This window comes from Lepidochelys olivacea (assembly GCF_965140295.1).
Source record: "Lepidochelys olivacea isolate rLepOli2 genome assembly, chromosome: 3".
Lineage (NCBI taxonomy): Eukaryota > Metazoa > Chordata > Testudines > Cheloniidae > Lepidochelys > Lepidochelys olivacea.
In genome coordinates this window covers 81,401,253-81,425,388 of record NC_140413.1, presented here as the reverse complement: position 1 = coordinate 81,425,388, position 24,136 = coordinate 81,401,253, and the positions used below count along the sequence as shown (strand labels likewise).

At 40.9% G+C, this 24,136-nt stretch overlaps 1 protein-coding gene across 1 annotated transcript in view; it reads left to right on the top strand.

Annotated features, from left to right (window-relative positions):
- Positions 1 to 202: 202 nt before the first annotated feature.
- The window catches only part of PREP (prolyl endopeptidase), a 165,211-nt gene continuing 141,277 nt past the window's right edge, over positions 203 to 24,136 (top strand). Inside the window, exons 1-4 of the mRNA XM_084622807.1 lie at positions 203 to 358; positions 4,243 to 4,317; positions 18,303 to 18,436; positions 22,774 to 22,904. Of these exons, the coding sequence (XP_084478933.1) occupies positions 314 to 358; positions 4,243 to 4,317; positions 18,303 to 18,436; positions 22,774 to 22,904 (385 nt within the window). The 5' untranslated portion in view covers positions 203 to 313. The remainder of the gene's footprint in view (positions 359 to 4,242; positions 4,318 to 18,302; positions 18,437 to 22,773; positions 22,905 to 24,136) is intronic.

Sequence of the window (24,136 nt, the reverse complement as noted above, 5' to 3'; positions counted from 1 at the left end):
GCGGGCGGCGCCCTGCGCAAGGATGCTACAGCGCCACCACGCGGGCAGTATCCCCGCAGCCCCCAGGCGAGCCGCGGCGGCCAGGGACCGTGCCGCCCCTTGCCTGCAGAGGGCGCTGTGCTCGCTGCGCTGCCGGCTCCCCGGCACGCGCAGCCCTCTTGGCTGCGGGCGGCGCTGCCAGCGCAGCCGCTTCTTGTCACCTGGGCGGGCCTTGGCTCTCCCCTCTCCCCCCTCTGCTTACGGCTACAGAGCCAGCCCCGAGCTACCCCTCTCGCCGGCCGCGCGCCCGCCCGCCTCTTGCGCGCCACGCACCATGCGGAGCTTCCAGTACCCGGAGGCCTATCGCGACGAGGCTGCGGTGAGTTCAGCCCTGACCCCGCTCTCTCCGCCTTTGTCTGCCGTGGGCGGGTGCCCCCCCCCCAGAGCAGCGGCCCAGCCCCTGGCGGGCACGTGGGGCGCGTCTCCCGGCCGGCCCCGGGCTCTGCGCCTGACCCGGTGGGGCAGCGGCGGTCTCTGCTGCTGGTGCCCACGGAGGGGAGCGGGGCACAGGCCGGAGCCGTCGTTCCCTTGGGGTGAGGTGGCGGGGCAGTGCCCTGTGTTTTCGGCCACTCCGGTAGGGCCTTCCAGCTGGGGAGCCCCAAAGGGCTTGTAATCCGGAATGTCCCCTCCCCACGCTGTCAGTTAGGAGAGTATTAGCAACCCCATTTGACAGCTGTAGACATTGAGGCTCTCCCTTCAGCGGGAGGCTAAGTGACCTGCCTGGCATGCTGGTTAGCAGTGCTTGCTCTGAGCTAGCTGGACAAGGGTCTCTCCTTCGTTTTTGTTTTCTTTCAGGAAACTTTGTTAGCATGATGTTATAGAACTGTGCTGATTACTTTTGTTGGTAATCACAGTCTGTATTGTGTGTTGTGGTGCAATTTGTAGCACAGGTGTCCGTGAAAGGCAAACCCTGTCAGTAAGGGGTGTACTTCACAGTTCTGAGCTGTGAGCTTCATCCCAAACTTGAAAATGTTTTCTCACAACCCACACCATATTTTTCAGCTAAGCAGGTAGTAATGCTTTGGGTTTCACACCCTTGATAAATAAAAGCATAATCTTTGTCCAGTAAATGGCACTTACATTTTGTTTTAGTTTTATAGAACTCAAGAGGTACTCGTGCTGGAATTCTGCACCACTGCGCAATGCAGAATTGTGAAGATTAGTGTTCCCCTGTGCTGCTGCGGCTGACTAGCAGGAGTGAGATTATATTGTATTATTTCTAGGGTTGTCAAGTGACTAAAAAATCATTAATTGTGTAATTAAACAATAAGAGAATACCATTTATTTAAATATTTTTGGATGTTTTCTACATTTTCAAATATATTGATTTCAGTTACAACACAGAACACAAAGTGTACAGTGCTCACTTTGTTTATTTTTTATTACAAATATTTATACTGTAAAAACAAATAGTATTTTTCAGTTCACCTCATACAAGTGCTGTAGTGCAATCTTTTTATCATGAAAGTTGAACTTACAAATGTAGAATTATGTACAAAAAGTAACTGCATTCAAAATTAAAACCATGTAAAACTTTAGAACCTGTAAGTCCACTCGCCCAGTCGCTCAGATAAACAGGTTTGGTTACAATTTGCAGGAGATAATGCTACCTGCTTCTTGTTTACAATGTCACCTAAAAGTGAGAACAGGCGTTCACATGACATTGTTGTAACATGTGTCACAAGATATTTACGTGCCAGATGTGCTAATGATTCATATGTCCCTTCATGCTTCAACCACCATTCCAGAGGACATGTGTCCATGATGATGACAGTTTCTGCTTGATAACAATCCAAAGCAATGCAGACCGACACATTCATTTTCATCATCAGAGGCTGTCTGCACTACAGCTGGGATCAACGCTCTGAGATTGATCCACTGGTGGTCGATTTAGCTGGTCTAGAGAAGACCTGCCAAATCGACAGCAGATCACTCTCCAGTTGACCCCTATACTCTACCCCCAACGGGAAGAGTAAGGTAAGTCAACGGGAGAGTTTCTCCCGTCGACCACCCCCTGCAATGTAGACCCTGCAGTAACTCGACCTAAGGTATGTAGACTCCAGTTATTCATGTAGCTGGAGTTGCGTAGCGTAGGTCAACTCACTGCGGTAGTGTAGGCACAGCCTGAGTCAGATGCCACCAGCAGAAGGTTGATTTTCTTTTTTGGTGGTTCGGGTCCTGTAGTTCTGCATCTGAGTGTTGCCCTTTTAAGACTTCTGAAAGAATGCTCCACAGCTTGTCCCTTTGTGGACAGCACTTCATATTCTTAAACTTTGGGTCGAGTGCTGTAGCTATTTTTAGAAATCTCACATTGGTACCTTCTTTGCATTTTGTCAAATCTGCAGTGAAAGTGTTCTTAAAACAAACATGTGCTGGGTCATCATTCGAGACTGCTACAACATGAAATATATGGCAGAATGCGGGTAAAACAGAACAGGAGACATACAATTCTCCCCCAAGGAGTTCAGTCATAAATCTAATTAACAGATTATTTTTTTAATGATCATTATTAGCATAGAAGCATGTCTGGAATGGTGGCCGAAGCATGAAGAGGCGTACGATTTTTTAGCATATCTGGCATGTAAATACCTTGCAACGCTGGCTTCAAAAGTACCACGCGAATGACTGTTCTCACTTACTGGTGCCTGCTTCTTATTTACGTCACCTGAATCTCCCATCAGTGTAAACAAACTTGTTTGTCTTAGCGATTGACAGAATAAGAAGTATGACTGAGTGGACTTGTAGGCTCTAAAATTTTACTCTGTTTTGTTGTTTAGTGCAGTTATGTAACCAAAAAAAAATCTGCATTTATAAATTACACTTTCAGGATAAAGAGATTGTACTACAGTACTTGTATGAGGTGAATTGAAAAATACTATTTTTTTATCATTTTTACAGTGCAAATATTTGTAATAAAAATAATATAAAGTGAGCACTGTACACTTTGTATATTGTGTTGTAATAGAAATCAATATATTTGAAAATGTAGAAAAACATCCAAAATATTTAATAAATTTCAATTGGTATTTTATTGTTTAATAGTGTGATTAATCACTGTTGGGTTTTTTTGAGTTAATCACGTGAGTTAAGTGCTATTAATCAACAGCCCTAGTTATTTTGATAAATAAAATATTTAGAATTTTGCAGAATTTTAAAATATTGTGCACAGAACTTTTAATTATTTTTTTTTTGTGCAGAATTCTCCCAGGGGTATAGAGGGTAACAGTGCTGTGTTAATATAATCATAGGACACATAAAGAAAGGAATCACTTTTGGCATTTTCCCCAAATGGTAATGTCACTGTTTGGGTACAAGAAATAAAAGCTAAACTAAATCTTAAATTTATGTCAACTTTTTTGAAGTTTACATATATAACATCTGTAGAAAAAACATAGATTTAAATTTTCCGAAAGTGACTAGTGTATTGCGTGTTTTTGGATCACCAACTTGAGACTTCTTAAAATAGCCTGACTCCCATAGTGCAGGTGCTCAGTGTGTCCAAATATCAGACCCTTTTGAGGGATCTCAAGCTTAGCATCCAAAAATGGAGGTCTCCAAAATCTCCAGTCTCTCTTGGAAAATTAAGGCCTTAATCTAAATGATGAAAGATGCAGAAAATTAGAAAGTTTATCTTATATGATGATGTATTTCTAAGACTCTCACTTCGCTTTCTGTACATCAACATTCAAAATATATATTTTGAAAACTAAACATCTCTGTGTTCAAATGGAGAAACTGATGTCCATTAAAAATAACCATGTAGGTTCTATTAAAACTGGTTGGTAGTTCCCCCCCCCCGCCCCCCCACTTCCTGCCCCACAAAAGGCAGTGATTTAGGCCCTAATCCTGTAATACTAGGTATGTGTTTAATGTCACTCATGAGAAGTATTTGCAGAATTGGAGTCTTAGCTGACACTGCCAAAAAGATCAGCTTGATTTTCTACTTTTAAAGCTGAGTGAACTATAAAACTTGAAATGTCTGAACTAAATTCACACCCTGGCTTGCCATGCAGTAACTTGTCATGTAGACAAGTGGAGAGTGTTTGGGTTTTTTTTTTTTTATGTTATTCACATTGTGCTTTTTTCTTCCCAGCTCTGTTGTTCCATAGAGCCTTCATCTTGATGTGGATCATTTGCTAATTTCAAAACAAAACAAAGTTTGCTTTTGTGTTTGTTAAAGCAATGTCTCTCTCTTAAATTCAGGTACATGATTACCATGGGTGTAAAATATGTGACCCGTATAGCTGGCTGGAAGACCCTGATAGTGAACAAACAAAGGTAACTTTTTATCTATAAAATTGGAAGTTTTGACATTCATCTCTTTGTAGGCCTGAGACATGCTTCCCCGTCTGCAAAATATTGGTAACTTTGTAAAACTAACATATTATGTCCAAGGTAACAGTACTCTTTGATATCAATGAAACAATGGTATTAAGACACCACATCTTGTGACTTTGTTAATGTAGAGATAAAGATATTAAACAATTTAGATAGTTCACATCTTATTTATAGTGCAGCCCACACATGGGTGTTGAGGGTGTGGCAGTAGTAACAACAACAAAATAATGGCTTTTGCTTTCAGCACCCCCACTATAAAACTTGTTCCAGCACTCTTGCCCCATATCGACAGATGATTCCTGAATATCAAGGGTCACCGAACTCAAGTTTCTGTTTCAAAATATTCTAACACCTAAAATTACTGTAGCCAAAATAGTAGAAGGAGATTCTCTTTTCTTTGGTTTTACTTTGTGTATTTGACAGCACTTTGTGTAAAGTTTCATTTTTCCTCCCCTGTGTCACCAAGATAGCCGTTGATTTTGGGATTACTCTTGTGAATAAGGTTACACACGTGTATAAGTGTTTGCAGGGTTGATCCAAAAGTAGTTAGTCTATCATGTTAGAGTGGGTTTTTCATGTAGCACCAGGAGGGAGAAAACTATTTGATTAAAAATAAGAAATTGTCATAGGAACTCGGGGAGGATGGGACAGAAGTAGTGTCTGAAATGGCTCTTAACTTTTTTCCTTTAAGGTGACTGTTGTCACAGTTCAGGGCAACTGCACTGGTATTCACACCTCTGTGGTCCAACAAGGGCACATGCTCTCAGGCTTGCGGCTTCCCAGCTGTCACCTGTCTTGAGGGAAAGAGACACATCTTCATCCAAGACCAGGATTTTTGCAGATTGCTCAATTCCCTGCCTACACTGAATTCCCCAGCAAGTCAGACTGCCTCAGCAGGCCTGCTTTGCTTTTCTTCTCAGAGGCTGTAAACAGCGTAATTGACCATAGATTTAAGTTACAGCACAGCTTTTCCTAAGCAAGCACACTTATGCTTAAGATAAAAGCATTAGAGAGAATATTTTAAAATAATAAAAAAAATCCACACGCATGCTAATAATCTTACCAGATCACCCAAATTCTGTATAAGGGCTTTGACAGATGTACTGTCCTTTAAACAGCACCAAGGATTTTTTTGTGCGGTCACAAATTCACAACAGCTGTTAACTCAGAACAAGTAGGCCCATGAATCTGTGATTATTATTATTTTATTTTATTATTATTTTTTAAAAGGTTGGGTCTTTGACCCTTAGAAACAATGAATAAGTAATCCATCAGACAATGCGTTTTCCTCAAGATGTAGCTTTAATAGGTTGGGCCCAGAAGTGGGGAATTTGCATTCCCTCCCCCCAGGTATTTCTCTAGGTATCCCACTAAAATTTGATTATCCCAAAAGTTCCTTCTTTGTGGCCCGTTATTTTAAAATAGAGCTTTGAAGCTCATAATGCTTCCCAGCTTTTACATTAGTCATGTCTCCCTCCTAGAGATGTTACATTCAGTCCCCCAGTAATACGTAAATATTTGCATTTTTAATATAATGAACTCCTAAAATGCTTAATTCAATAAGGTTTAATTTAATTCAGTAAGGCTTAACTTAATTCAAGTAAAAGTATAAAAAGCAACTAGTTAAAGAGACAAAACCTAACAGCAAAATTTTTTTAAAGTACATCAGAAGCAGAAAGCCTGCCAAATAGTCTGTGGGGCCACAGGCTGATAGAGGTGCTAAAGGAGTACTCAAGGAAGAAAGGCCATTGTGGAGAAGCTAAATGAATTCTTTGCCTCTGTCTTCACTGCAGAGGATATGGGGGAGATCTGCACACCCAAGACATTCTTTTTAGGTGGTAGATCTGAGGAACTGTCCCAGATTGAGGTGTCGAGAGGAAGATTTGGAACAAATTGATAAATTAAACAGTAATAAATCACCAGATGGTATTCACCAAAGAGTTCTGAAGGAACTCTAACATAAAATTGCAGAACTATTAATTGTGGTATATAACCTATTGCTTAAATCAGCCTCTGTACCAGATGACTGGATGGTAGCTAATATAACACCTATTTTTAATTAAGGGTCTGGAGGCAATCCTGGCAATTACAGGCCAGTAAGCCTAACTTCAGTACCAAGCAAATTGTTTGAAACTATATTAAAGAACATAATTATCAGACATAGATGAAAATGATATACTGGGAAAGAGTCAACACTGCTTTTGTAAAGGTATCATCAATATTTTAGAATTCTTTAAGGGAGTCAACAAAAATGTGTACCAGGGTGATCCAGTGGATATAGGGTACTTAGACTTTCAAAAAACTTTGACAAGGTCCCTCACCAAAGGCTCTTAAGCAAAGTAAGCTGTCATGGGATAAGAGGGAAAGTCCTCTCATGGGTCAGTAAGTGCTTAAAAGGTAGGAATAAATGTTGTTTTTCACAATTGAGAAGGGTAAATAGGGTGTTTCCCCCAGCGATCTGTATTGAGACCTGTGATGTTCAGTATATTCATAATGATCTGGAAAAGGGGGTAAGCAGCATGGTGGCAAAATTTGCAGATATTAAATTATTCAATATAGTTAAGGCCAAAGCTGACTGAAGAATTACAAAGGGATCTCACAACTGGGTGACTGGTCAATAAAAAGGCAGGTAAATTCAGTGTTAAGTGCACTGTAATGCGTGTTGGAAAAAATAATCCCAACTATACATACAAAATGATGGGGTCTAAATTAGCTGTTACCATGAAAAATATCTGGGGTCATTGGAGAGAGTTCTCTGAATACACCCGCTCAATGTGCAGCCGCAGTCAAAAAAGCTAACAATGTTAGGAACCATTAAGAAAGGGATAGGAAATAGGGACACAAAACATCAAATGGTCACTACATAAATCCATTGTATGCCAACACCTTGAATACTGCATGGAGTTCTGGTGACCTCATCTCAAAAAGGACATATTAGAATTGGAAAAGCTACAGTAAAGGACAACAGAAATGATTGGGGTATGGAGGAGCTTCCATACAAGGAGAGATTAAAAAAGACTGTTACTGTTCATCTTAGAAAAGAGATGGGTGCGGGGAGTTAAGATAGAAGTCTATAAAATCATGAATGGTGTGGAGGAAGTGAGGGAAGTGTTGTTTACCTCTTCACATAACACAATATCTAGTGGTCATACGATGAAATTAGTCGGTAGCAGGTATAAACACTTCTTCACTCAATTTGGAAGTGTTGGCAGAGTATGTTGTGAAAGCCAAAAGTATAACTGGGTTCAAAAAGAAATTAGATAAATAAGCAAGCAGGAGGCTCTGGGGAGCAGCTCCAAGGCAGAGGGCAGGAGCAGCACATGGCAGTGGGGGGAGGAACAGCTGAACTGCTGGCAATTGATAGCCTGCTGGGCGGCTGCTGCACAGGGAACTTAGGGCAATGGGGGGGCAGGCTGCCGGTCCACCCTGGTTCCAAGCCCCCACCAGCTAGCTCCAATGGGCTGCTCTTCCTGCAAACCATGGACAAAGCAGGCAGCTGCCAGATGTTGTAAGGGAGCATTGCACAACTTTAAACGAACATGTTCCGTAATTGATCAGCAACCTAACAACAAAACAATGTTAACTGGGACGACTTTAAGTGAGGAGTTCCTGTAGTTGTCTACCTACATTCCTCACTGGCCTCTTGCTCTGCAGCAGAGGGAAGAAGGCATGGGTCTGCTTTCTCTCTCCTATGGGGAGCAGCGAATTTGATACTCCTGTCTTCCTCCTCATCAAAAGGGGTAGGGCGGAAGAGGAGGGACAGCCACACTTCCAGTAGCAGAACAAATAAGCAGGGACTGAGATTGTAAGAAGTTTGGACTACCCAGGGTGCTTCAGGAAGTACCAGGGCTGGTTTCAGTGCAGCCCTAAGGTTTTCAGCATTGAGACCTGTGCCCATCCCTCCCCTTCTCCCAAAAGCTTTCCATTTCTCAACACTCCCAGGCCCCCAGGTATCTTGGGGGGAAATGGTATAAAATCTCATTCAGCTGGCTCCATAGATCACTTTTATGTCTTCTGCTTTGCTTTGAAGGAGCATCCTGTGTCATTTGTCTCCATAGAGTCAGTGTTGCCTGCTGCTGATGCTGCCACCCCTCCTTTTGATGGAGTGAGCAACCCCGGCAGGGAGGCTTAGTGTCCTTCCTAGAAACAGGAAGGAAAGAGGGACTCTTGAGTTGAGGGTAAGGTGGGGCAAGAACCTAATGTTAACTTTAAACAAACAAGATCAAAATTAGTCTCTTATCCAAATGGACCTTCTGTTATTTAAGTGGGTGCTAATGTGTATATATAGGTGACCTCTAAAAATTGTTTTTTTTTTTAACAGTGGTACTTACCCCTTCCATACCTCATTCTCCAATCCTGTTGTGCCTTTGTATGTTGTTTAGAAATGCTGCAACGTGTATCTAGACATATCTGAATCCTAGAATATCTTCTCTTTTTTTCTATATGATTTTCAAATTCTACTTGGGTCAGGCATGCTTATCCTTATTGAGGGTGGGGAACCTAACATTTCATCCAACCAACTCCGTAGATAATCTTCGCTGTCTTCTTTTTACACTTTGTACCCATTTAAGAGATATTGCTTTGAACTCTCCACCTTGGTGCTACCAGGCTATTATTGCTAATGCGGATTGGCTGAAAATACTGAGGTCAAATTATGTGAAGAGCCTACTTTAAATTCACAAGAGTAAAGAAATTCCAAGGTAAAACTGAAAACTCTGACCTTCTCTCCTACTAGTGCGACCAAAGCAGTCACCATTAAAATGAGGTCATGATTAAAATATTGATATCTACATCAGATATTGAATTATGTTCTTGTGAACACAGACATTACTGTGGTTGAATTTAGCAAAAGCGTAATGATGTGCTAAGGTGATCCTGAGTGCTTATACATCAATTCATAACATGCATGAAACTCTTACCCAGTGACTGGGTCAGGGAGATTATACTAAATGACTCACCCTTTATGTGGGCAGTTGCACCTTTTCTGAGCTTCCTTTGTAAAACAGCTGCACAACGAGGGTTGATGCCCAGGTTGTCTTGTTGTGGCCATTTCATCCCAGAGAAGGAACTCTGAACAGGGGGTAGAGATGGGCTGTTGATGGAAGGAACAGTTATCCTCTGTGCATTGAGAGACAGTTCTGAGGCTGCTGCTGCTTGGTGATGAGGCAATGGTGCCGTACCTGAGGTTTGCAGGAGGGACTTGCCTGTGAGCAATTTGAGACCATCTCTGTTCAAGAAACCAGGACTCATGTACACTTCTTAAGTAAATATAGTAGTAATACATTAACTCCATGTCACTGATTTCACCTCTGACACGAAACTGATCAGCAAGGTCTGAAATCTGCTACTGCTTGGCAAAGGGGCAAAAGTAATCGTGCATCTGGTATAGCAATACTGTGATTTTTAGACCAATACCCTTAGGAAATAGCTGAATACTAAGCTTAACCTAGTGGGTGTTGTCTTTGAAGGTGAATTGCAAGTGGTTTCTCCTGTTGGTTGGCTGGCTTTAAAGACCTAGCTTCAGCATTAGATGCTGAGTGCCCCAGGAATAGTTGGTGTATGAGCAGACATGTAACTTTAATTTATTTTCTTTCTATGTTGTTGTAAACTGAAGCCTTATCGATCGCTTCTTGCTGTGGAATGCCTCAATATGTAGTCTGCTAGTAATATAACCACCACAAAACAGGACAGAAGAATACCCTACCCAAGGAAGGAAGGTCCTTCCCTCTCTAGCTCCAATATTTAGATAGTGCATGCAGGACATGAAATAACAGTAATAAAGGAAACCATATAGAATTGCTGAATAGTGGAGCCAGGGAGAAATGATACTTACTCCTTTGTTGTACTCCACTTTCCAGTCTGTTTATACAGCAGCTTTGACAACAGCAATAGAGCATGTGCTGGAACAAGTAATTGGATTGAGATTTGTGATCAGACTTTGCAGCTTAGGAAAAACAAATTAATTTACACACTTCCGATAATCCTTTCAAGTGTACATTTTAGGGACATTTTGCACTGTTGATAAACAAATTAAAATCACTTCATCAGCCTTCAGAATTTGAAGAACAATTACAGTTAATTCTTACTAATCCTGGTGATCTTCCAAATGTCTGTTGTTTATTGCTTGTGGGTTTTTTCCTCTTTTTTATTTATGGATAAGCTATGTACTCATGAAAATAATGGGCTAGTTGCTGTGTACTGTATCCACTTCTGTGCAATCATATGCCCACAAGCTTAAATCCTAACCTTCAATATGCCTTTTTTCTCCTGAAGCTTTTTTGATCACACCATATCCTATTTTATAGTATGATACCTTCATTTATGACATTGTAGTATGTTTTAGAGTTCAAAAAAAAATCTGATTTATGTTACGGCATAATATATGGTCGGTGACTAATAATGTACTGGGTGGCATTGAGCTAAAATTTGTCACTTCATCACAGGGCTAGAACATCTTTATAATCCAGCATAAAAAAAGGCAGGAAGAGCGCTTCTCAACTTTATGGCTCCTTTTCTTATTTATCCCTCTGTTTCTACTGTATGAATTATAGTCTATGTACACATGAGGTTTGCTCATTATCTTTTGAAGGACAACAGAAGAAATACTATACATCTTATTTTTATGTAGTGGCTTTGATACCCAGTATTGCAAAATGTGTCACCAAGAATATCTGTCTGTCATAAACTAAAGAGAAAAAGAGGATTGAAGGTGAAATTTAAAGTGAGGCTCCCGAGCCTCAGTCTGCATATCCCTGCGATAAGAAGGTTTTTGCCCACCTAAGTCGGTTAGGCTGGATTTGTCTCTAATTTTTTATTTATTTTTAAGTGTGGGCCAGGCCTAAGCCATGCTGGCAGAAGTCCAGTTTTGCCAGTGTAACTCCACTAGGGGCTTTTGCCAGGACAGCATTGTCATCACACCCTTAACTAATGTAGCTATGTTGGCAAAAGTTTGTATTGTTGATCGGGGCTGAGAGCAGACTGGGAATAAAAAGGACAGAGATCAAGCAGCAAGAGCAGTTAACTTGGGGCGATGGAAATATAATTTAGTTATAAGCAGAAGGTATGCTTGGAATAATAAACTAGAAGTGAAACTATTTTAAAAGAAAAGGAGTACTTGTGGCACCTTAGAGACTAACCAATTTATTTGAGCATAAGCTTTTGTGAGCTACAGCTCACTTCATCGGATGCATTCAGTGGAAAATACAGTGAGGAGTTTTATATACACACAGAACATAAAAAAAATGAGTCTTTATCATGCACACTGTAAGGAGAGTGATCACTTAAGATGAGCTATTGTGGGGGGGGAGGGGGGGACCTTTTGTAGTGAATTAAGGTGGGCCATTACCAGTAGTTAACAAGAACGTCTGAGGAACAGTGGGGGGGAATAAACAAGGGGAAATACATTTACTTCGTGTGATGACTCAACCACTCCCAGTTTCTATTCAAGTCTAAGTTAATTGTATCCAATTTGCAAATTAATTCCAATTCAGCAGTTTCTCTGAGAGTGGTTAGTCTCTAAGGTGCCACAAGTACTCCTTTTCTTTTTGCGAATACAGACTAACACGGCTGCTACTCTGAAACCTATTATAAAAGGACGCATTCAAATAGGTTTGTAGTAATATCTGATTGATCCTTCTCCAGTTGCACTTTGACTTGTCTCTTTCCCCTTAGAACTCTGTTTAGTTTTACACTATAATATTTAACTCCATCAGTGATACCAGCTCTGTTCTGGGGGATGGGTTTTGTTAGATCGCCCTTTTAATGGTAGGATATATGTTTCTGTTTTACTGCTGAACAAATAGAACTCGGTATAGTTCACTTACAGAAACTCTCAGACCGCTGCTGAACACTTTCAAAAATTCCACCCCAACTCTGCTCTCACAGAAGCCAAAGATAAATCCCTCTCTGACTTCAGTGGGAACAGAATTAGGCCAGTGCTGCACACTTCTGAAAACCCCATCCTGTGTATGGGGAAATTATTATCCTGTTGAGAGAATAGCATACCTCTACCCAGAGAACTGGTGGGTCTGACAAAGGATTGGTAAATAACTTAACAAACTTTGCTGCATAATTATTTGAATACTGTTCAACCTGCTCTGGAGTGAGTCAAATATTTTATTAATAAACTATCAAAAATACATCCAGAATTGCTGAATATTTTTACCAGTTGAATATTCAAACCGCTACACACATTGTTTCTGATATATTTCGCATTTAGCCATTCAGCAAAAACTTCAGCATAAAGCCCATGACAAAATAAAATTTAAGTTTGAGTTAATTAAAATAAAATTTAATTAACTCAACTTAAATTAATTAAGTTAATCAATTAATTGAGTTAATCAAAATAAAATTTAAGTTGAGTTAATTGCTTGAGTTAGCTGTGATAGACAGCCATAGTAAAATAAATATATGTATACATTCAGTATGTTGAATGAATATTTTAAAACACAACTGTTGAATGTGTGTATATGTATATGTGTGTGTGTATATAAAAATATAAATAAATACAATTTTTTATGCTGGTTTTCATCAAACCCAGAAATTCTGAAATCTTCATTTTAAATTTTTTTCCCCATTCCTCCCTCCCCTCCCCTTTTTTCCCTGTTTTCCTTAATTATTTTTTGCCACTCAGTGCAGTAGGATAAATTGTCTAGATTTTTTTCACCTTTTCTTTAATTGCTCTGTAATTTCTCAAAGCTTCCTCAAATTTGGAAATGATAGTTGCAAAAGGAGAAATGAAACTCTTTAACTGTTACTCTGTAACTCGTCATTGGAGAAGTTTTGAGAAATGTATAAAGAACTGAGAGAGGGAGGGAAAGGGGAAGGAATCGGGAAATAATTCCCAATCCCTGTGAGATGAAAGCTTTTTATTATTTTTTTGGGGTGGGGGAGGATTTTGCTTCTTTTTTAACCAGATTTAGCAGTTCTCTTAACTACTGTTCAATTCCTGCCAGCAGATGATCTAGAACTGCCCCTTGTATCCTCTTGTGGTGGTTTGCAGACACTTGGGGATGTTCCGTAGCTCTGTAAGGAATTGTAAATTCACTCAGATCTGAGGGGACGGTCCCCCTGCAGAATGGCTGCTGTTACGCCCACCTTTTTCAGGGCAATTGGTAGAGTGCAGTGGAGCGTTGTTTTCCTCTCACTGTGCATTTATTGCATTCATGTTTGCCCTGCATCAGGTCAGTTGAGCGCTGACATGCAAATAGAATGAAGGCACTTCAACTCCCTTTAGATTTATGTAACAAACAAGAGATGGCAAAGCCAGCAGAGAGCAATAAATTTTATTTTTCTCTGGGTAACTTTTTTAATGCAGCTAGCACAGATTGCTTTATTCTTTTTTCCTCTTTACTTTCCTTGAAATTGGAGCTGCTTGGGGGTTTTTTGGGTGGCGATGGTTGTTTTTATTTTTAATAACTTCTTCCCCACCCCCCTTAGATGTCCCTTCTGTGTCTTGCACAGAAAAATTGTTTCCTCCAGTCATACTTCTGAGTAGATCCGTGGTAGAAGAGTATACTGGTGTGGCTTCCTTTTCTCTTGCTGCAGTACTGTAAACACCCTATTGCTGAGCCCTTTCTTTGCTGTCCGCCATCCTATAACTGTTTTTAGTGAACAGCTCACCTCTACAGAAGTGAGATATTGAACATTTGGTAGAGCAGGGCGCCAGGATACTCGGGTGGAAGTTGAGAGTTGATGTTGGTAGGGGGACAGAAGGAGGGGGCTGAATAAGGAGGAAGGTTGCTGGGAGGGTAGTCTAGTGTATTTAACTGATATGTAATTTTTAACAAGACACCTGCCACCATATTGTGTTTGCTTATATGTCATATCCCCAGCCTTCATCTGATTTTTGTCTTAATAGAATGTGTGCTTTTTGGGCAAGGACTATGCCTTCTTCGGTGTTTGGAAAGTGCCTAACGTGCTTTGGGCATTAACACAATATAATTAATTATAAAAACAGTATATCCTTCATTTAAGTTGCTGATATGAAACTGTGGAAAAATACATAAATACATTTGGACTTTTTGTGCTCTGACACATAAAGAAATGTGGCTATTGCTGTAATCTAACTGGATTTAAGATTAAACAAATAAGGAAAAATTATGTTTTTTTGGTGGGCACTGTGGTAAGTAGCAGAAGTGCTAGCAAACGAGTTATACTATTTTGAGGTTGAACACAGATGCTTTTTTATATCTACTTATCTACCTACCTACCTACATATTCCACTACTGGATTAGTGAAGAAGATAACTGTAATAGCTTTCTGTATAGTGTCTCTTTTTCTATATCAAAAGGCAATCTAGTATGTTAGAAAAAGATTGTCAAATATTTAACCACACCTTCCATTTTTGTGTACATATGTAGAAGACACATGATGGGGTGGTACAATATTATTTATAAGACCTCAGTGCTATATGGGGATATGCTAGCACAGGTCTCTACCTACTCAGCCCTGACCTACACTGGAGGGGGGGGAGGGTGTTTTGATCTAAGTTACGCAACTTCAGCTACATGAATAACGTAGCTGAAATTGACGTACTTAGATCGACTTACTGTGGTGTCTTCACTGCGGTGAGTCGACTGCTGCCGCTCCCTCGTCGACTCTGCCTGCGCCTCTCGTGGTGCTGGGGTACAGGAGTCAACGGGAGAGTGCTTGGGGGTCGATTTATTGTGTCAAGACTAGACGTGATAAATCCATCCCCGCTGGATTGATCACTGCCCGCCAATCCAGCGGGTAGTGAAGACATACCCTCAGGGTCCCAGACCTGGAAGACTCTGCTCTGCCCTTTCCTTCATAAGCATTGGGATTCCTCTGATCAGAAACCAGAGGCCGGGACTGAATATTTCTTAAGTACAATGTGAGTTTGACTTGAGGTTCTAGCTAAAGAAAGAGAGGGATGGCAAGTGGAATATAAGTTAGAGGATCTGTTCAAACTAATGTTCTGAAAGAGAAAATTCAGACAAATTTAGTATGAATTCTGTAGTCCTACGATGTGATCAGCAGAGAATGAAGCTTGCTATTATGAATGCATTTGCTACAGTCTTTAAACATATGGCTGTTTCCCATTTTCTCCTCACTAACTGTGAAGCTTCACTTTGAGTCCTTCTACTGTACAAATCAATAACTTAAAATGGCTTTGTCATTTCACTTTTATTCAGGGCTTTGCGCTTGACTAAAGTAGTGCACTCTATGGTGACATCTTCATAAGAAACTGGCTTTCTTTTTTTCCCTTAAGCGCTAACTTGAAAAAAAGCCAGGTTGTTTGTATGAAAGACACAAATATTTTGTCTCCTCTTAACCTTTTTATTGTCACCTTCTCTGCTATCACTCAATTCTGTACTTCTCCAAATCTAATGATGTGACATTTGTCGGTTGTGAATTTCAACAAAAAATACAGGATCCTTCTCTGTAGGCTCATGAAAGGAGGGAGGGTATAGAATAATGTTGCTGGTCTTTTATATATCTGTCCTGAATGGACTCTGGGTTGGAAGGAAAGTAAGCATTCTATTTAGTTCCTTTCGTTTGGATGTGGCTATTTAGTATTAATGTTTCTGTTGGCAAATTTAACGTGTTCAGTGTATGTTTTGTAGAGCAGTGCCTCATTTGCGTGCAGTCTTTTGGAAAGTCAGGGTTTTTTTAATTCTTGAGGGTAATTGTCTGGATGTTCTCAACAAAACTCTTGCAGAACTTATTCATTCTTTAAACTCTGATAATATCCCATTTATAAATATTTTTGTAACTTCTGCGACATACTTGGTGATTGAGCAGAGGCAGGGGGAAATATAGTAAAGTATTCCATAATGGTAAAGTTGGTCTAATCCAGAGGTTCTCAAACTGGGGGTGGGTGGGTCCTCTTGTGTGGGAGGGGGTTGTGGAATGTATTCTGTGGGGCATGAGAAACTTTAGGGAGGAAAAAACCTCACTGCACACATTTTACCCCACAGCAACAAATAATTAGCAGAGCTGATTCCTCCAGATGTATCAGGTCCTTAGATGGCGCTGTGTGTTTTGATGGATTTCTGTTAAGCTTGCATAGCATTATACAGAGTCTTTGCCATCTGTACCTTAGTCCGTTTTCTACAACACGACGTGCACAATTAATTATAAGCATGCATCACAATCACAGTTTTGCTCTTATTAGAATGGATCATTGGCTCATTCGTGCAACAGAAAAAAACTCAACTCAAGTAAAAAACCCAGAAGCCGAAACGGATTCAAGTGAAGTGCCTCTGCCGCTTTTATCAGTATATGTACTTGTGTTGCGGGAGGGATGCGGGGGGCGTGAACTACTACAGACACAAAGGAGGGGGGCGCGATCAAATAAATTTGAGAACCACTGGTCTAATCTGACAGTGAGCAGAACAGGTAATGTATAAGTATTACTCTCTTCAACACACCCTATAGAACATAAGAAGGGTCCTAAAGTGTTTACCCTGTTTCTGATATAGCAGTACAATTCAGGATAGCAAGTGGACTAAGTGTGTGGCTATTTATAATAATTTGCACATTTATGTTGTCCCTTTGATCTGAGAATCTTAAGCGTTTTGCAAACATTAATTAAATGAGTAGTCAGCGTGTTTGCTATCTACAGTCTCATGATTGGGTAATTGAAATAATCAGTTTGTTTTCCCTGAATTAATTTTTTTTGTTGGGCATTTATAGCTCCTAAGTTAATACTCTTGGCTAGATTTGGTTAGTGCCTGTACTAGCAGACCAGGGGCTTATGTGAGTTCCTTAGCCATATGCAAGGTTAGAATGGTACTTTTTACTCCATTGCACAAGAGGTAAATGAGTACTCAAGGTACAAGGCAATGGACAGCTAGGATCCATTATGTTTGTATAGCACCTTGCTTTCTGAAGAATTGTAAGGTATTTTAGACTGTAAGCTATAAAGGGCTCGTTTCATCTGCTGCTGAAAAGAAATCAACTTTGGAATAAAATACAGCACCTACTTAACAGCTCCCAGACACCCTACATAACAGTTTTAGGATGTGAAATGGAAGAATATCATTTCTAATTGAAACTGCAGAAGGAATTTAAATAGGCAAAAGATAATTGAGTTGGAATTTGGCCTTGAGATGTGGTTGACATTACTACTCTTTTGTGACACTGAAATTTGAACGTCCACAAGTGATCAGGGACTTGATCATGTATCTCTCAAGAACAGAGACCCAGCTCAGAACGTACCTTTATGCATCATTCGAGTCTTCTTCACATATGTGAATCTCACCTGCTGTCATGAGGATTTGGCTCAGTGCATTCTGAGAAGGGAAGAAGTGCTGTCTTCAGAACTAACAAAGCCAATTCCTGTTTGTACCTTGGACTTCTTGGGTTTACTGTCCAGACCAGTTCTATATAGCTTGTGAGATGTGATGGATTCACACAGCTCAAAGTGTTACGTATGTCTGCCAGTCACACGCTGCCATATAAATACTATTCTTATTGGGGTGAAATACTCTTTTTATTTTTCCTTATGAATTTTCCAGTTTTAGTCGTTGTAGAGTACCGGAGGCACACTGTACTGCAGCTCTATATACTTCTTGTGATGCAAGTGAAGCTAACACTATTTATATACACATTATAATCTGATTTTTACCCAAGCCTCTTGGACAAATATGAGAAGATTTCTTAAATGCTTCTTTTTGGGGGATGGGAGGAAATCTAGTTTTTGGTGGCTGTAATTTTAATTACACAAGTGAGCATCTGAGAGTCAAAATTGAGATCTACTATTTTATCTTGAATACTTTATTTTCTATCACTTTATCCTGATATTTTGGAGGTTGGCATTGAGACTCTTCATGGGTGACTCTACACATCATATACATAGAACAATTCTTTCTGTGCTACTTGTGTCAGATAGATAGTATTTCTTGTAGGACATATAGGTATGTTTGACTCAGCATGTGCATTTTTTTTTTTACCTTCAGGCTTTTGTGGAGGCCCAGAATAAGATTACAGTGCCCTTTCTTGAGCAGTGTCCTGTCAGAGGGTTATTCAAAGAACGAATGACTGAGCTCTATGACTATCCCAAGTACAGTTGCCACTTCAAGAAAGGAAAAAGGTATGTAAAGAAAGCCGTTGGGTGCTTTTTAGATCATAAAGCTGAATTCTCAGTTATTCTCAAAATAACTATTAACTTGATCTGTTCCATTCACTTTACAAATTATCAAATGTAGTAAATTAGGAAGAATGTGATTGTGTGGTCCAGTAGATAGGATCCTAGTCCTAGAGACCTGAGTTCTATTCCCATTACTCCTGATGCCCTTTTTTTGTGACCATGGACAAAACAGTTTTCCCTTCTGTGCCTCGGATCCTTTGGTAATAAATGCCATTTAATGATAAAATTCTTTCAGAGCTTGGTATGGTCATTATATTTAAATGGACATCCAACTTGAAAAATCACATTTTTTGACTGAATATTTTGTTTCTATTATAGTTATAAGTAATACCTAGGATTACTAAACTGGAAAGGTTGGGGGGCTGGAGGAAATTATGCTATTTTTTGGTTGGTTTACTTGGTGCAATTGACAGGACTTTACATAGTCATTTTCATTTTCTTTCTATGGATATTCTTATTCTAGGCAAGGAATTCCCCTATCCCTTCCATGCTGCTTCACAGAGTTCGGGAAATGAGGACTACTCAGAAAGTGGGGTTTTGCTACACAAAGCCACGGAGAGGAGCTGTAGCTCCTCATATTTCAGATAGGGATGCTATAGGTATTCACTATCCATTAGTAATGATCAACCTCATGTGAGAGACTAACTTCAAAAAAACTCTGATTGTTGTACCACTTCTAATCATATTTATCCAGATCTAGAGATTACATGATCTAAAAAAGGCTTTCTCATGTACATCTTACTCAGTTGAAATAAGGCCTATAAACTTCTTATGGTTATAATGTTTAGAAATTCATAAATCCTATCATTTCAACTATAAGATAAGAAATAGCAGCTGCAACTAAGCATCTCTGAAACAGCAGGTATTACAAATACTCTTTAAAAAGCTCAGGGAGCACAAAAAGTTTTCTGGGAAACAGTGGTCCAGTCATGCTAATTTAGTAAACTAGGAAGTGAAAATACCTGGCAACACAGAAGTGAAACTAACTAAAAAAAAAAAAAAAAAAATGCAGTCAGATGGAAAAAATACACATAATTTACTTTTAAAAAATACCCTTCAACTTTCATAATCTAAACTGCATATTTTGCAACAGGGTGGGTGAGATAGTATTTTTTTTATTGAACCAACTTCTGTTGGTGAGAAACATAGGCGCTGACTCTGTGGGTGCTCCAGCACTGGAGCAGCTATGGAAAAATTTAGTGGGTGCTTAGCACCCACCGGCAGCCAGCTCCCTCCCTCCCTCCCTCCCAAGTGCCTCCCACCCATGTGATCAACTGTTCCGCGGCATGTAGGAGGCGCTGGATGGGAAGGGACGGAGAGGGGACGGTGAAGAGATGGGGTGTGGGTGAGGGGTTGGGAGAAGAGGTCCAGTGGGGGTGGGGCTTGGGGCGGAATGGGGAGTTGAGCACCCTTGGGACCCTGAGAAAGCCAGCACCTGTGGTGAGAGAGACAAGCTTTCAAGCTGATACCGAGCTCTTCTTCAGGACCTGTGTAAACTCGAAAGCTTCTCTCTCTCACCAACAGAAGTTGGTCCACTAAAAGATATTAGCTCATCCACTTTGTGTCTCTAATATCCTGGGATCAACATGGCTACAACAACGTTGCATACAATCTTGTGCAACAGTCAGTTCTGTCGGCTGAGGGTATTTACAAGCCCATTGTCTAAGTAGCTTCTAATCTCAGGGCTTTACTTTCATCACTGCTCCTAGAGTAACACAATAGTATATAACTGTTGGATTCCGAATTGTTTGAATTCATTGATGTCTGGAAGCAATGGAGAACCCCTCCCCCGAGAAGTTGTAGATTTGACCTGACCTCACTGGCAACTTAGTAATAAACTGCAGAGTCCTATACAATGAAACGAAGACACACACAGCCTTTGCAGGTTAGCTAGGTCCTTACTAGTTTGGAATAGTTTCACAATCGGCCTAAAGAAAACTGAAGTACTGTACCAACCTGTGCTGTGGGATGTACATGTCTAACTTATTATTAAGATCAACAGTGCTCCGCTCAAGTCACTGGAGAAGTTCTGCAGCTTAGGGAGTATGTTGTCACAAAATGCCACAATTGATAATGAAGTTGCTCATTGCTTTCCCAAGGCCAGCTCTACATTTGGAATGCGGTCACACTGGCTGTGGAACAATAAGGGCATCAAAACAAGCCTTGCTTACAGTGCTTCTATATGGTTGTGAGATGTGGACAACATATCGCTGCCACATTGGGAAAACGTGTCCCACTATTTGACCCTGCAAACAGACTGAAGACAGCACATATGGAACAAGATTCCCAGTATCAAATTCCTTAATAGTTGTGGGATGTCTGGCATTCAGAGTATGTTCATAAAAGCGCAGCTGTGTTGATCTGGCTATGTTGTTTGTATGGCTGACTTGAGAATGCCCTAGGCTAGTGGCTTTCAAACTTTTTTTCTGGCTACCCAGTTGAAGAAAATTTGTGATGCTCATGATGCAGCGGAGCTGAGGATGAGGGATTTGGGGTGTGGAGGGGCTCAGAGCTGGAGCAGAGGGTTGTGGTGCGGGGGTGAGGGCTACGCAGTAGGGCCAGGAATGAGGGGTTCAGGATGTGGGAGGAAGCTTTGGACTAGGGGTGCAAGGGTTTGGAGTGCAGAAGGGGGTCAGGGCTCTGGACTGGGGGTGCAGGCTCTGGGGTGGCGCCGGGGATGAGGGATTTGGGCTGCAGGAAGGGGCTCTGGGTGGGGAGGTGGAGGGGCTCAAGGCTGGGGCAGGGGATTGGGGTGCAGGATTGGAGTATGGACTTGCCTCCAGTGGCTCCCGGTCAGCGGCGCAGCCAGGGTGCAGAGGCAGGCTTCCTGTCTGTCCTGGCGCTGCGGACCGGAAGAGGCCAGAAGCAGGTCTGGATCCTAGGTGGAGGCATGCAAGCAGCTTTCGTGGCTCTCGTCCACAGGCACCGGACCCCCCAGCTCCCACTGGCCAGTTCCCGGCCAACAGGAGTGCGGGGCAGGGGCAGCACGCAGAGCCCTGTGGTCCCCCCGCCTAGGAGACGGACCTGCTTCTGGCCGCTTCCGGGGCGCAGCGTAGTGTCAGAACAGGTAGGGACTAGCCTGCCTTAGCCGGGCAGCACTGCTGATCGGACTTTTAACGGCCTGGTCGGCAGTGTTGACCAGAGCCACGGTGACCCAGTGCCTTACATTCCAGTACTGGCTCATGACCCACAGTTTGAAAACCACTGCCCTAGGCCATACTGTGTGGTCAGCTAAAGCAAGGCACCTATTCTCATGGTGGCCAGTAAAAAGGGATATAAAGACGTGCTTCAATGTGCCAGGGTGACAAATGGGAAGCAACATCCCATGACAAAGCAAGATTTGTCATGTCGCCACTAACTGCTTTGAATCAAGGTGCATTAACATCTTGTGTGAAAAATGTGAACTGAGTAAAGCAAAGATGCGACAGTCTTCTGTCCCACATGCAATCGTGTTTGCAGTTCTTACCGTGGTCTGAACTTGCATACGCATCTTCACCTATATTGTTTGCTGAATCCTCGTACATGAGATTCTATCATCATCACTAATTTACGAAGACGAGATCAATTTCTTGGTTGAATTTATTAATTTCTAAGCATGCACTTCTAATACCCATTCCTCAGGTGGACAGCATCACTAATATAATTTTGTAACTCTTGGTTCATGCAGCTATCTCCTGACACTTATTACTGTTCTAGACCTTAGCAAGGAAATGCAGGGAAACAGTTTCAAATGCAGTTTCTTGTATTTAAAACTTACTTATCAGCCCCCAGATACAGTACTCAGGATGGAAGGAAAAATAAAGGAGTCATTCCCTCTAGGAAGCATATGAGGGGAAAAGTTTAGAGAATGAAAATTCTGAATTATTATTTTTAAAACTTAGAAAACCTTTGCACTCAGTATTACTACTTCAAAGGTAAACAGTCCTGTGAAGCTTCCCTAACTTGCTAACATGTCAAGGTTGTCAAACGGTTCAGTGTCATGTTGTAGTGTGGAAGTTACTTCATCCTCTATTGTATATAGTTAGTCTGTGTGTGTTTGGGGTTTTTTGGTAGAGGGTGGCTTAGATGAATTCCACATTCCTCTATTCCAGAAGCATTTGGATACTCTTTTGTAAAGATGTTACTACTGTATGGCTTCTGTTTCTTTTATGGCTTCTTATCAATCTTTCACACCCTACTCTTCTTCTTCTTCTTCTTCTTCTTCTTTTTTTTTTTTTTTAAAAGTTGATCTGGAAAATTTAAAATAGTTCCTTTTTACTTATTCAGTTTGTGTTTTCCAGGTATTTTCACTTTTACAATACTGGACTGCAGAACCAACGAGTATTATATGTGCAAGAATCCTTGGATGCTGATGCCAAAATATTTCTTGATCCAAATAAGCTTTCTGATGATGGCACTGTGGCTTTACGAGGTCAGTGAGGCAGGAGATTTTTAAAAAACAGAGGCTACAAAAACTATAAAAGTTAGGGGGTTTTGTTTACATCAAAACATAATGTTCATAAGTATTTTTATGGGGAAAGCTGTGGTGTCTGATAGGGGTTTTGTCTACTCAAAATAAAAAAGCAAAAGATAAAAAGGTGAGTGCGAGGAATTCTCATTACTTAAAAAAATTCCTAATGATTATTAGTTTCTTATGTGTCTGCGGAAAGAATATCTAATGTCACTTGCTAACCTTGGGTAATCTTTCCTCGGTCTCTCTCTCAGCACAGGCTGTTGGCTTTCTGGATTGTTTATAATCCTCATATGCATTTGTGTGATGGACACCTCTAATACTCAGGTGCCTCAGCACTTTCTAGTGTAACTTCTTTCAAATGTCAGTTCAAAGTATTTGTCCAGCTTTATGCCAGAAATGGTAATTATTGGGCAAGGCAGAGTGGGAGTTCTACAGAGTAGTGCTTTGCCTCTCCACTGATTGTCTGTCCAGTACAGAGTCTAGTTAAAGATGCTGATCTACCTTTTACAAAAGTTTTTGTATGTTAATTAAGCTGTACCTGTGGCACTGTCATGTCAGCCTCATGCTACATCCATGCACAGCCCAGCTGCCTTGAACAAGCAACGAATGCCTCTCACTTGAGGCAGAATCCTAGTGAAGGCCAGACAGTATGTAGTTTTTACATGAGCTAGCAGGTTGAGTTAAAGAGTGTGTGAGGGAGCTATGGGCTTACCTTAACCTACTAACTCATGTGAAATGTACAAGCTGCCTCTGTAGGCTGAACTGTTTGGCAGTAGTGACCATAATGTAATTAAATTTAATATCCTTGTAGGAGGTGAAAATATCAAAACCTCCACCACAGTAACATTTAACTTTTAAAAAGGGGAACTACACAAGAATAAGGATGCTAGTTACATGGAAATTGAAAAGAGCAGTCACAAAGGTAAAATGCCTGCAACCAACATGGAGACAACTTAAAAACACTATAACAGGCTCAGACTAAATGTATACCCCAGATAACAAAAGACTGTAGAAGGATCAAAAGAATGCCACCGTGGCTAAACAGTGGAGGATGGTAGAGACAAAACGGCATCCTTTAAAATATGGAAGTCAAATCCTAATGAGGAAAATAGGAAGGAACATAGACACTGACAAGTAAATTTAAAAAAAATTTAGTAAGGCAGACCAAGAAAGCATTTGAGAAGAACTTG